Source organism: Hetaerina americana, unplaced genomic scaffold, assembly GCF_022747635.1.
Source record: "Hetaerina americana unplaced genomic scaffold, ioHetAmer1.1.p SCAF_4, whole genome shotgun sequence".
Lineage (NCBI taxonomy): Eukaryota > Metazoa > Arthropoda > Insecta > Odonata > Calopterygidae > Hetaerina > Hetaerina americana.
Window position 1 is genome coordinate 4,384,291 of NW_027286985.1, and position 14,381 is coordinate 4,398,671.

The 14,381-nt window shown below is 44.4% G+C and overlaps 2 protein-coding genes across 2 annotated transcripts in view; one reads left to right on the forward strand and one right to left on the reverse strand.

Annotated features, from left to right (window-relative positions):
* Window positions 1-9,226, reverse strand: part of LOC139692047 (Ca(2+)/calmodulin-responsive adenylate cyclase-like) — a 409,861-nt gene extending 400,635 nt beyond the window's left edge. Inside the window, exons 1-2 of the mRNA XM_071590063.1 lie at window positions 8,729-9,226; window positions 2,364-2,507 (exon numbers count right to left, since the gene is read on the reverse strand). Coding sequence (XP_071446164.1) covers window positions 2,364-2,507; window positions 8,729-9,226 — 642 coding nt within the window. The remainder of the gene's footprint in view (window positions 1-2,363; window positions 2,508-8,728) is intronic.
* Window positions 9,227-9,439: 213 nt separating this feature from the next.
* Window positions 9,440-14,022, forward strand: LOC139692048 (uncharacterized). The gene is made up of 2 exons (XM_071590065.1): window positions 9,440-9,534; window positions 12,495-14,022. Exons 1-2 carry the CDS (start codon window positions 9,440-9,442, stop codon window positions 14,020-14,022), a joined length of 1,623 nt encoding a protein of 540 aa, XP_071446166.1.
* The last annotated feature ends 359 nt before the right edge of the window (window positions 14,023-14,381 follow it).

Here is a 14,381-nt window from a genome sequence, read left to right on the forward strand (position 1 = left end):
CGAAATCGTTCGAAGGTTTCGGCATGGAGTTCCCTTAAACCGAGAACACCTGTCGCCGCCGCGTCAACTAAAAGTAAATCTTCTCTCCGGTGAAGGATTGACCGTGAACGCCGCATCGCGTTCATTACGACAGCATTCGTGGAAGAGGGTGAAAGGGTGTTTGGGCAAAGGAGGAGGGAGGGGAGGAAGCGTGGGAAGGGACAAGAGACGAGCGCGAGGCGCACTGGAGCGGCGAGGAGGCGACATCAAGGGGGACGCTGAAATGGCTAGTTACCTCGGCTAGCAGCGAAGAGAATCAGGGATGGAGCGCAAGAAAGACGGATGAAAGGCATCGCCTCTCGCCATTACGTGATATTACACCACCATGAAGGGCAAAGGAGTTGAAATGCAGGCCGACGGGGAAGTAGGCTAAGTCGAATGACTAAATGGGGAAGGGGCACTCTTCCGCTTCTTTTATACCCCACTCCTCCACGAAAATATGCTTCCTTTTCCGATGGATCTAATTCTAGTTGTGACGCATTTTTAATATGGAGGGGGAAAACGCACTGGAACGAAACTTTTTTGTATGTTAACGAAGTAATATTCATCACAGTGAAACCGTTGAGTGTCAGCTCGTTTGATATTTCGTTTTGAAAATTCCTTCTTCGACTCATTATAACGATCCGACATGTTTAGAATATTATTCGGGTAGAGTATAGAGCTTTGTTTTTGGTAATTGGCAACCATCAAATTTGGATGTGAGCACGTTGTTGAAATTTCATCGTAAAATCAGAGTTCGAAATGCGGAAACTGTGAACTTTTCCATTATGGCAATGGCGGGCACGATAAGTAACACGTATTTTCACTTTCTTCTCCATTATCGAAGGATTAAACAAGGGTGGCTACAAAAGGGCCAATTAAAGCTTTCACTGTATGTATTAATAATTATTTACGATATTTTTTTGGTACGATAATAGAATTACTCGCTTCCTTATTGAAACATACAAAAGATAATCGGAATGAGAGTTTCACGTGGGGGAAGCTAAAACCCACCTCAACCCGATGATTTAGACTGAGCCGGAGTTTCCTGTGTAAACATAACACACGGTCCCGGTGTGAGATAAAATTCACACCGTTACCATCTATGTTCTTTTCCATCTTCAAAGATCTTATGATAAAAAAATTTCCTTCTTAAGAATTTAGTGGAAGAGGTTACGGGAATATTATAATTCTGCGCTGATTTTCGATGGTATTTCGTCGCACGACAGTAGTGAAGCGGGATACACGAACTATCGAAAATTTGATTTTTAATAACTTCGGTTGGAAGGAGTTAGTAGTGCCTGCATGTTGATGTAAATGACAGTACTTTGTGAATCAATATTTCAATACAATGGTAATTCGATCATAATTGAATGAAGAACTCAAATAATTGGACGAGTTAATCGCTTATTTACTACGTGCAACCATGCAAAACCGAGGTATGTTGAAAAATCGAATTTCATCGTAATATATCCAATGATCAACTATTAGTTTATTACTTTGTTTTTATTTATTTTATTTATTTTATTTATTTATTTTATTTATTTATCCGATAACTGCACATTTTGGCCTTTACATCGAACTATTAGCAACGATAACAATGGTCACATTTACAAACACCCAAGCCCTAGATGGAGGGAAACTCACCCAGGCGGGAATCGAACCCGCGACCCTTGGAATGGCAGACGAGGACGTTACCCCGCCGCCACCGGGGTCGCCGTTTTAAGTGATTCAGTAGATTTGCTAAAGTTTCTTTTTCCTCACTGAAACCTAGCAATATAATTGTAATATCTGAACTCTCCGATCCTGAAGAAATTGGTTGTAACAAGAAAGTTTGGCGAAATTCATCACTGAAATTTACATATTTACATCGAACCGTTTCGGAATAAAGAATCGATTGATTATTTCAACATTTTTACACCACATAAGTATACGAGTATGTTACATTCTACAATTCAAAGGCACAGAAAGAGAAAAAAAAATCAAATTTATAATGTAGGTGGAATCAGCTTCCACTTACGGCAAAAACTAAGCAAAAACATTTTACAGCGATTTCACAACTACATCATGCAGCATAAATATGGCATTCTACACGCTCAGCCTTTTTCAAATTATATTACTATATTCCGGGTAAAGCTGCTTTCATTAGCATCTTATTCGTCTAATTCAAGTGTACGCAACAAGTTTATGAAGTCCCAGACCTGACATGCGGGAAACGCTGACGTATTCTGGGAAAATTGAGATAAATATTCAAGAGACGGCGTTGTTTGACATTCGGGTGCCAGAAGGCAAAGGGTTGGGGAGGGGCGAAGCCCGCCAGAGGGCTCCGGGAGGTTGTCCCTTACCTGCTGCCAGGTGAGTCGAGCGAAGTAGACCGGCAGTGTTGCGGCGGCTATCAGGTGGGTAACAGCCAAACCGAGTCCAAAGGCGGCAGCATCTGGCGCTCTCAGGGGAAGCATTGCGTAAACGACCAAAGCCACGAAAGCCACCTAGAAAAAAAAAGAGGCCAATGATCCAGTGCCAGTGGGTAGAGAGTGGCGGGGGTTCCTGGGAAGAGAGGAAGGAAGGGAACAGGGTGGATAATTTCTCATCATCTTTGCTTCCCGTAAAAATATTTTTTAAGAAAATAATGTCAATTAAACGAAGAGGTCTCAACAAAAGGATATTTCAAATATATAGTATATGTTCATATTTGCAGAAAATCAAAGGATGATTCTTTATTTAGGAATGTTGTTGCAAATGTAAGCAATTGCATTGCCGTTTAATATCATGTTGATTGACGAGACAGATGTCTTATATTTCCATTCATGGAGTTCAAAGCGCGAAATATACATTACATTCGACGTGTTTACATAAAATCCTTATTTGAATAATTAAAGCACAGATGAGTTAATAATCCATGTAGAAAAGTAAATACTAATTGTCACTCCATCTCCCTCATGTTCCCATGGCCTATCGCGCTTGGCTGACGGGAGCAACGAGTACTACTCCAAGTAGGGTCACCAAGGAAAAAGATGCAGGACGCCCCCACACATGGTTTGTCCCCCAGTCCGGTGGCTACAAATACAATGTCTGGCTGCAGTGGGGCGACCATTTCAGCGATTTTGTCACGTTAAAAATACCATCGAGAAAGGCAACGAAAAACCTCCCCCGTTATTCATCCCAATTAAATATAACGGAAAGAAATAAAAAAATGAGTCCTGACAACTACGGGACTCGGCCCTCTAGACCGAGTGCAATGCCCGACGGCGGAGGAGGTTAGACCTCCGCGGTTGTCATCACACGAAATCCTTGCACAGCCGACAAAGGGAAGCAGAAAAGACTCTTAAGATGAACGTTATATTAATAACTGGAACTTTTCAGTTTCACATAAATAAATAATTAATGGCACTTTAACTATAGCAGTACCAGACCCATTCCAAAAACATTCAATGGCACAAATGGATTCGGTATGGATTTAAATTGTTGTTTCGACCAATTAAAATGTTACTATGCTCTCTATTCTGTTATGTATTCACACCCGCAAAGCTGCTCACATTAATAGTTATATTTATTCATCCATGCCATTGAGGTATTCCTGTAGATGCCGCAACAATATCAAAGTGTCATCGCCACACTGAAAAAAGAAAGATTCTTCAATGATTTCAATCCCTCTTAATAGGTTTTTGATAAATTGAAATAAGCTTGAAGAACCTTCTAAGATTCTCTCTGGAGGTTCTCCGGAGGATTTTTTTGTGAATGCTACCCCACGAACGCAGCTGAGGCTGTACAGCCACATTTTCCTCCGGTCACAAATACATATATATATATATATATATATATATATATATATATATATATATGTATATATATATATATAATATATATAATATATATATATATAATATATATATAATATATATATAATATATATATATAATATATATATATAATATATATGTATATATATATATATATATATCCGCATGAAGCGAGATAACCGCCGTAGTAGTGGGACAATGATGTTGTTGCCAACGGGAAAATAATCGGCGCCGGGCACTCCGAGACACACACTCGTCCCTCAAATCCAGATTCGGGCTGGACAGGCAAACAAACGTACAACCACGGCCGCATCGGCACATTTCTTGAGAAAATAAAACATCGCAATCTCTCTCCACTCTCCCGTCCTCCCACGGCCGAAGATAAGACCAATATTTGCTTTCCGGGAGTGGAGCGCCGCAGATGTGTGGCGGGCGAAGAGATGCGAAAGGTGGGAGAGGAAGAAACGGACGGAGGAGTATAACGGATGCCTATGGGAGTGTATGGAGAGGTTATTGATACGTACACTACGGCCATCTAACTAATAATGACCGAATACAACGAGTCGAAACATTAGTTCGTTTGAACACATCCATTCGGACGATTGCCAAAATGAAATAATTTTCAGAGAAATATTTCACGGATGGCGGAGAAACTTCTCTGTTGACTGGGACCGCAACAGTATTGAAAAATATCATTTTCTGAATTCAGGAGAATAATCCAAATTAATGTCGCAAAACACTCCGAAAATTGTATCTACAGAGCGTACTTATTTCGATTATCGGATGGAAAAATAAAGCTTACAAATACGCGCAAATTGGATAACTTCGTTTAATCGGACCGTTCATTTTTAATTTAAGAAATATGTTCCATTGTGAAAATTAGGAGCAGTGTTAGTCTACAGCGGGAACTAAATCAAAACTCAGGAACAGCTCCCGTGTAGTACTTCAATGAAAGTCATAGTTTTATCAAGTCAACATCAGCAATGCGAGTTTTCAGCCCAAACGGTGCATGACCAGATGTTACCGTCGAAGTTAAGAAAAAAACTACTCAACTTTAGCGATAATATACAAGAGAGAAAAAGTCAACACGCCCAGTCACTAATTTGGTCACACCATTTAGTTTATCTGACCTTGTACAAGGATGAATGTGCATTTATGCATGGGAAATACGAGAGATCAGTCGTTCTAAAAAAATACATATTATCTTGTTCCACAAAACAATTTAACAATATTTACGGATTACATTGCGTATTATTAACCTAGTTGGGGTAAATATAATGGATTTCACTTCCGATATTTGAGCACTTGAGTGGAACGCGGTCCAGAGAGCTTGGCGCATTCGATTCCCGCGTCTCCGATTCCACCCGACGGCGAAAGTGAACATTCTGGCTGAATTCCGATACCCACTTGGGCGATGCATGGAGTGCACTCGAAGCGGCCCCGTGCGACCCTTGCCGTGACGTGCAGAACGAAGCAAATATTACGTACACATTGTTACACTATCGTATCGCATGGAGAAAATAGGATCGGAATATATAATCACATTCCCGCTCCGACTACTTTCAAAATTTCCACTGTCCAATTTCAGGTTTTTTTCCATTTTTTCAAAAACATTTTTTTACTTTATCAACATAGTCCCCTTTAAAAAGATACACTACTCACATCGTTACGGCCATTTTTTTAACCCCTCCAAAATACAGGATTTGTCGAACTCTCCAAAATACGCCTCTGTCTCGGCGATAACTTCCTCGTTTGAGCTAAATTTTTTCCCGCGAGCCATTTTTTCATGTTAGGGAATAATGAAAAGTCGCAGAAAGCCAGATCGGGTGAATACGGGGGGTGCGGCAGCAATTCATAACGTAGTCCATGCAGTTTTAGAAGTTGACAGCCGGATCAGCTTGTTGTCCACCGTGAGCAATCCCGGCACCCATCGGGCCGACAATTTTTTCATCGCCAACTTATCATGTAAAATATTAATTGCCGTTCCGGTCGACACACCCACGGCCTCTGCTACTTCGCGCACTTTCGTCCGTCGATCAGCGAGAATCATGGCGTGGACTTCCTGAATGATTTCCTCGGTAACCACGTCTGCCGGGCGTCCTGGTCGTTCCTCATGAAAAACAGATGTTCGCCCACGTTTAAATTCGTTGAACCAATATCTAACTGTGGTCATAGATGGCGAAGTGTCCCCATAAACAGCATCCAACTTCGCTTTTATATCCTCGCATTTCTTCCCATCCAAAAACAAAATGTGAATTACCGAACGATACTGCTCTTTTTCCATCTTAGCGAAAATCACGAAACACGTCTTACTCGAATGGCTGCAAAATCCAAACTAACCTTTAAACCAGTCTGAAATTTGTTTCACCGTCGTTTGATAGATGGCAGCACACGATGATAACATAAACTTCCCTCAGAAACACCCTTTGTCGTCAAACACGAGTACTTATTGAACCGCCCTCGTACAGTAATTAATTTCAAGATATATTTAAACGTAAAATGTTCTTAAAAAAAGATCATAGAGGATAAATGAAACTTTTAAGTGAGGAATCCAATATTTAAGTTGGACATTCAACTTTTTCATTTATAAAGATAATTAAAATAAAACTGTTTATGCTTTCATTTGATGAGAATACAATACAAATGTTAAAAGCAATTCACATAATAATTTTAAATCTTGGTATACGTCCCGTTAATCAGAGCACCAATGCCGTGTTTGCCTGCCCTGGTGACGGCCGTAAATGTCTTATTCTCAAGGAAATTAGCAACGGAAATGGATGGGTAGTTTAATGAGCATTGGCAAATTAATTTAGATGTCGTGTACGGTATACGACAACATCAAGCATAGAAAAGCTAGACTTTTAAAACTAATACATATCTATGTAGAGTGGCCCCAAGTTGATGAAAGTTCCGCAGTAAAACGAATAATTCCAATGAAATTATTTCAAAGATAAATTTAAAATTGAATTGGGAAAAGATTGATCTAATTAATTGATAAAATATTGAAACAGGCGTGTGTGTGCATCTAATGTGAAAGGAATCATTCGTAGTACAATTAATATTTGTCCATCGTCCGACGCACAAGAAGCGAGAGAAACGTATTCCTAAGCCATCAGATTTAGGGACTGCTCCGTTGACAACACTTGACATGGAAGGCAACACACGCTCCAGCTCTCCGATCACTTACATCACTTTCCCATTACTCTCCCCTTCCCATTTCTGCTGGCATCCCCCTCTCCCCTTAAAACGTCGAGTGGCCTGCAGGGTGTAGCCGCAGGTGTAAAAAATGAGGCGTGAAACGAAGGGACGTTGGGTTGGAGGCGCGATCGGAGAGGGTGGTGTGAGTTATTGGAAAGGGGGGGGGGCGTCCGGCAATATTGCGCCGAGAGAAGGGACGTGGGGGGAGGGGTCAGCCCAAAAGAGGCCCCGCCCCGTCCCTGCAGACAACGGCGACCCACACGCCGTCGGACTAGCAGGGGGGGGGAGGTCCAGGGGCGGGAAGGGAGGCGAGGCAGGAGGGTGGCCACCGCCGACCGAGAGCGGGCGGGCCCTCCTCGGTGAAGTGTCTCATTAAGTCTCCTCGGCTGCCCACGCGAGAGAATCTAGGAACGTACCCAGGGAAAGAACCAACCAAGCCCTTCCCAAACAACCCCCTCGCGTTTCGTCGCGTGCGCGAAAAGAGAAACGCGGAGAGAGAAATAAAACATTTTATTTAAACGCCCACGGCGGCATTGCGTGAATCCACTTCGGTCAAGTTGCTGACAGAAATAATAACGAGCTCATGAGATGAGGGAATAACTCGAGCATTCAATCGCAATTTCTTAGTGCTCAGCAATACGTCTTCTTTAAGGCACAAAGTTTTTTGAGCGCGTTTAGCCATCTGTTCAAGTTATTATGGTTAAATCATTCCATAGAAACTGCGGGAGATGCCGCAACAGTAACTTTTAACATAGTCAACCGCTAATATGCAATCATCATGTTCAATCACTGAGTCAAAATCATGAGATCAAAAATCCAATGATCACTTAAACCATAAAGTAATTTGTAATTCCATTAATATTTAGGTCGCTTGGTTAAAAATTAAAACCTCCTGAAAGATTTATAGACGTTTCAAATAAAATATATACGTCGAAGAGAATAAGTTAAAAATAATTTTTCAACTTAAGTCGGATTCCAGAGTTTTTTACTTGAATAATTATCACTGAAAAGAAGAGCTCTCTTCGCAATTGAGGGAAACTCATTTGCACTCATTCATTTTCCCCACTAAAACCACAGCGAATGGAATAATAAAAAAATAGAGACAGTTCTTTTTACTCGTGTTTACCTACTTCCGATTAAATTAAATCCAAAGAGCATTTTGGTATAATTTCCTTTTCATTAGCAGCCGAGGGAATATTAATTTTATGAGATGTGATTCGAAACTTACAATTCAATTTTGAATTGAATTTAAGCGGCTTAAATTTATTTCAAACATCCATTTCCGATTTTTTGTAATCTCTTGGAAATGCTAGTATTAAAACTTAATAAGAAAACCTGCGCAAGATAATCATTAGCAAATCCATGCCGTGACTCTCTCGCGCTAAATCTTTAGGAGAGCTCTGATGTCGATAACCACTTTTCTCTCTCAGATTTGTCAAAACAATGCGTGAATGGAAATACGTGAATGTACGAGAAAAAATCGTTCAAGCAAATTAATTCATAACCCTCGAGCAAACGTGTGAAAATCTGCATGCATTGATGAATTAAATTTATATTATGACATCATGAGTTGGAGCCGAGAAGTGTAAATTCAATCGGTGATATTTTATTCCTTCTCCACGGGATCCGTTTCCTGTTTTCGCTCTTTCCCTAATACAACCCAATATCAATAACTCGGAGGGAGGAGAGGCGCATGGAAGTGTGGGACTCACCTGCCACGCCCCCTCGGCCGCCACGGACGCGATGATGTTCCCGCTCCCGTCGCCCCGCACACTCCCCGACGACATGAGCGGCACCACGCCCGGGGTCCCCACCGCCACCACGATGGCACCCAGGGCCAGCAGGCCCCTCACGGCCCACGGCAAAATCCGCGCGTCCTTCTGCCGCATCTGGGGCGCGTGGAGGAGGGCCAGGACGGCGCCGGCGGCCGCCGCCACGAGGGCGACGGGAGTGGCGGCCGCGGCCGCCTGCGCCCCCGACGCCGGGGAGGCCGCGTGGAAGGGCGCGGAGGCGTAGAGGCCGGCGAGTAGGGCCGCGAGGAGGGCGAGGAGCGCGGCGGCCGACGCCACGGACGAGTGCTGCAGCCGGAGGGCGTAGCGGCGGTACAGCGCCTCCAACTCGTCGTTCTCGAAGCGGTGGCGGTGGAGGATGCGGTGGGCCAGGGCCGAGAGCGGCCGCCCCGGCTGCATGGCCTTCACGCTGTGGTCCATCGCTCGGGCCGGCTCGTCCGAGCTACGGAGCGGCGAACAAACCTCCTCCTGCTCCCCCCCCCCGCCGCTTTCCCTTGGAGACTCGAGTCGCCCGGTTTGTCGTATTTATTATGCTTCAACGTGCTCCGCCTCGGTTCTTTTCTTCTTCATGCGGGGAGGCGATGTTGCTGATCGGAGCCCCCTCACTGGGACGCGTCTCACCGGATTGGCAGCATGTTCTCTCGTGAGGCGCAGTGGGTCCTCAGAGGGACCTCACTCGCCCCGACTCCAGGACCAGCACGTCTGCGGAGGGAAAAGAGGAGAAGATTGTGAATCTTCGCGGGGAGAGATACGTTTAAGAATATCTGTGTGATCCGTCGAAACATACGAAGTGAACTCTTTCTTTCATCGACTTGCGAACATCACGTAAATTTAGCTTCAAAGCAGATTTATTTGGCTCCATCATTGGAGATCTTACGACTGCATAACGATTTAGCCTTGAATGATAACGACGTCGCATCGATGGTTAAAAATAACTCATCTACTTAAATATCAACTCTTTTATGAATTCACTCCATACGAGATGATACAAAGCAAAATATATGCTAAAAGGTTAATAAAGCAATAATTATATAATAATGATTGTAATTAAATTATAGCTCTGAGATACGTAAGGTCCCCGAGGATTTTATTTAATACGTTGTTTGGTAGTGAAAAGTATATAACTGTGATAAAAGTTTGCAAAGCATTAAGCAAGATATGGACATTTGGCAAGAAATTCAACAGAATAATAACAGAAAAAGTTAATAACAAGCACACCATCATTACAATAATTGCATTTTTTTAATTTCAAAGAGAGAAAAAACAAGAATACAGTTTCCATTGAAGTGAATGAAAAGCATGGGTCATAATTTTTCTCCCTGTTGCCATAATGTCTCTCTTAAATTTTTTTTCTCCACTATTTTGGTCCCTGAGAAAATTGTAACTGAGCATCTCTGGCAAACTGTTTCTATGCGGTCGGCAATTTCAATTATCTGACTTAAGTTCCACACCTAGGAAATTCGGAAAAGAGCTTCTGAATTCTTTCATAAGAAAAATTTGAAAATTTAGAGATGAAATTAAAACTCAGAAACAAAATACCCAGGACCACTAGATTAGCAAACACGCGAAGAAAGAACCCTGAGGATGTCGAATAAGGAACGGAGTCCCATCGTCTTCACTTTCACCGCGTCGCGACAAAAGAAAAGTCATGGTTTCTCGGGACGCCAATCAGGAAGTAAAAGGAAGAAAGGTAAACGGAGATATTGAATGAAGGAACTTAGCAGAGAAGAGACAAAGAAAGCACTGCAAGAGAATAATGGAGTCGCATGGGACGGTGAGGGGATGAAACAGCAGTGTCATAACGAAGCGAAAATCTTCGAAGCCTAATTGCGAAAGGAATTTTTCCTGCCGCGATTGTGAGAAGGGGAGACAATTGCCACTCGACGGGCGCATCACTCCGCATCGGGAAGGTGGGAGGGAACCGTGGAGGTCCGAGTGGGGAGGATGGGAGAAAGGGCGGGCGAGGGAGAGGTGGCGGATGGCAGGGGTCGAGAGCGATGGGAAGGACGAAAAGGGAAGGGATTAAAGGGGAGTGGGGGGAGGCAGAGCAAGGGTCGAGGGAGACAAAGGGAGAGATGAGGAGGAGGGGAAAGATTGCTCGTTCGGTTCTCTGGCCGCCGTACAATAAGAAGATTGAGAGGAGACGAGAGGGGGACGGAGGCATAAAGAACTTAGTGCCAACGGCGTAATATTGGACCCTAGATGGCTTTTACATCCCTATCGCCGGCCTATTCCAAGACATATTATATAAAAATACACACACGCATAAACGCTTAAAAGCACCCAGCTGAAGACAAGTGAGTCGAGGACACTTAGTGATAAAATTCAATGCTTCTAGATTCGGCTCCCGGGGAAGTCATTCATAGCCGTTTATTTAGTCAGGTTTATTTAAGATTTCCCTTTTTCTATTTACTGGATCAAGAAAATTGATTATGAAATTGGGTCATGTTACACCTACTTGGTAAATTATGTGCTTCTACCTAACAGTTTGGCGAAGTATTTTTTTCGACTAGAATGAAAATGAGTGGCATAAATGCCCGTATTTATTCCATCTTTGAGAGATTTTACACTATAATACTTAAATACGAATCGTCGTTTCTCGACCGTGGTAACCTTAAAATACGAGTGTATTATATTAGATTATAAATGTTATATGACATTAAAACATTCATTAATTATTAGGTAATCTACCGGTTAAGGTAGGTTTTTAAATGGGCACAACTACCAAATAAATATTTTGTGACTCCTAACAAAACCAAATACAAACCAGCAACCTACTTCACATCAAGTCCCTCTTCATCTCTGAGTACTTTCTTCCTCCCTTCATCCCGCCCAACATCCCTATCCTGTTCCTGCCCTTTCCTCGTTTGCCTAATACTCTCTACTCTATTACAGTCTTCAACATCCCACTGCCGGTCAATACCCCTTTCATCCACTTTTCCGGCCCCCATAGAATTTCTCCCAACAAACCCCTGTCCTCGCCCACCATACCAAGTACTTCCTCATTTGTTTTCTTCTCTGTCCATTTCACTTTCTCCATTCTTCTCCACACTCACTTTTCAAAAGCCTCCAGTCTACGTCCATCCTCCTGCTTCAATGACCACGTTTCCGCGCCGTACATAGCTACGCTCCATATCAAAGTTTTGCAGCTATGCAAAACTTTGATATGGAGCGTAGCTATGGAGACATTGGCCCAGTGGAAGACCCGAGAAGAATTCACAGAACTCATACGCCGGGAAAGCACCAGATCTTTCATTACTCACCTCTACGGGGCGGAAATTCATCGCAGTATTCGACAACTCGAGGAACTGCGGAAGGAGAAGGCGAAATTGCTTAGTGCTCTCGCCTTCCTTCTGAGATGCCGGGACGAGGAAGCCATCCCAAAGTTTGCCCAATTGAAGTCAACAGTGAAATCTACAGCTGTTTAACGCATCCTCCGATGGACCGGCCTAGCCTTGATCCGCGAACGGATTCAACCCAAGAGACGATCCCTTGACCACAACGCGAGGAAGCTGTTGGCACTCCACCTACGCCTTGCAACGACCCTCTCGCCTTTGGATTGGGAGCATATCGATCGCGCCACGACCCCCATGGGAGACCTCCTCCTAAGGAAGGACACCGAGAGACAAAGGGAGTAGTTTGGCCGATTATCCAACAGGAAGACCCATGTCACCCCGTTGGACCGCAGCCGCCTGGTGGTAAACCTAACGGACCAGACCATCGATGAAACCACCTCATGGGTCCTCGCCAAGGGGCTCAACTTTGCCCCTGCACCTAGGACAATCCCCTACAGCGACATCATTGGAAGCATAGAACAGGCGGTCAGGAAACTTCCAGGAGACTCAGCTGAGGAAGTGAGAAATGAAATTTCTCTGGTCCTGAAAAGGGCCGTGCCACCTAAACCCAACGTCACTAGAGAAGAGCGGGCTGCTCTCTACGCTTTACGAAGAAATGCGGACATCACCATCTTGCCAGCGGACAAAGGAAATGCTACGGTACTGATGAAAACCGAAGACTACCACCAAAAAATCCGGGAGATGCTCTCAGATGAAGCCTACCGGCGTCTGCTCCGCGACCCCACTGACACCATTACGAGGAAGACTCCCGCTCTGATGATGATTTCTGGCCTGCCTATTGAGACTATCAGGCACAAGGAGGGGACACCGTTACACCCGATTGTGAGTGCCATAAGGTCACCCACCTACAACCTGGCCAAGCACCTAACAGGCATCCTTGCGCCGTTCGTGGGACCATGTGAGAACCATGTTAAAAACTCAGCGGAATTCCTTAAAACCCTAGAAGGCATTCAATTAGAGACAATCGACATCATGGTCAGCTTCGACGTAGTGTTTCTATTCACCCGAGTCCTGCTTGCTGACACCTTGCTTCTCCTTGAAAGAAGATTCGACAGTCGGACTGTTAAACGTTTCCACCTCGTTTTAACATCTACCAATTTCCTTTACGACGGGAAATTTTACGAGCAGACAGATGGAGTAGCCATGGAATCCCCGCTGTCTCCGGTCATCGCTAGTTTCTTCATGGAAGATTTCGAAGAAAAGGCACTGAACTCAGCTCCGATGGGACCAAAGTGTTTCTTCAGATACGTGGATGGCACGTTTATAATCTGGCCCCATGGACTTAACACCTTGAACGCCTTCCTAGAGCATATGAACAACCAGCATCCGAACATCCGCTTCGCCATGGAGATAGTGAAAAACCATCGCCTCCCGTTCCTTGACATATTAATCCATCGAAAAAGAGACGGAAGGCTGGGGCATAGCGTTTATCGCAAACCCACCCACACTGATCCCTATCTCAACGGTAACAGCCACCACCATCCTGCTCAGCGCGATGCTGTCTTGTCTTCGCTGATCCACAGGGCTAAGGCTAGAGCCGACAAGGAGAGCTTACCGGCCGAAATCAAACATTTAAAGAAGACGCTCCTTCAGAACGGATACGGTGAGCGGCAAAATCCTCCTGGCCCTCAGAAGGGCCGAAGAGGAAGGCAGAAGACGAAAGGAGGGGACGGACGAGAAACCGCTCGCCACAGTCTGCCGACCATATGTCTCCACCGTCTCTGGAAAAATATCCAGAATACTAAGAAGATACAACATCGCCACTATTCACGTACCACCGGCCAAAATAAGGGACCAGCTGGTCAACGTGAAGTACCCGATTGGCCTCAAGACTCCCAGGGTTTACCAAATTCCGTGTGAGTGCGGCGAGGTCTATGTTGGAGAAACAGGCCGCGTGATTGAATCCCGCATGAAGGAACATAAAAGACACCTGAGACTGGCACAGCTGGAAAAATCGGCCATCGCCGAACACAGCGTCGGCCGAGACCACACCATCAACAGGGACGAGGCGAAATTACTTTGCCGCGCGCGTGGCTACTGGGATCGGCTGGTAAAGGAGGCTATCGAGATCCGCCTTAAAAAGAAAAATTTCAATAGGGATTCAGGTTTTCATCTGGGCAACACCTGGACACCCATTCTGAAATGCATCAGGGAAACGGCAGAACGCTCGGCCAATCACGAGGCCCTTGATGATGGTGGGTCTAGGGACCAATCAGATG

What these genes read in the sequence shown, in the direction of transcription:
- LOC139692048 (XM_071590065.1), top strand. Translation starts at nt 9,440, where the DNA reads ATGTTCTCTCGTGAGGCGCAGTGGGTCCTCAGAGGGACCTCACTCGCC. An exon ending in AGGGAAAAGAGGAGAAGATT is followed by an intron (nt 9,535 to 12,494) that starts GTGAATCTTCGC and finishes GTTGGACCGCAG; the next exon opens with CCGCCTGGTGGTAAACCTAA.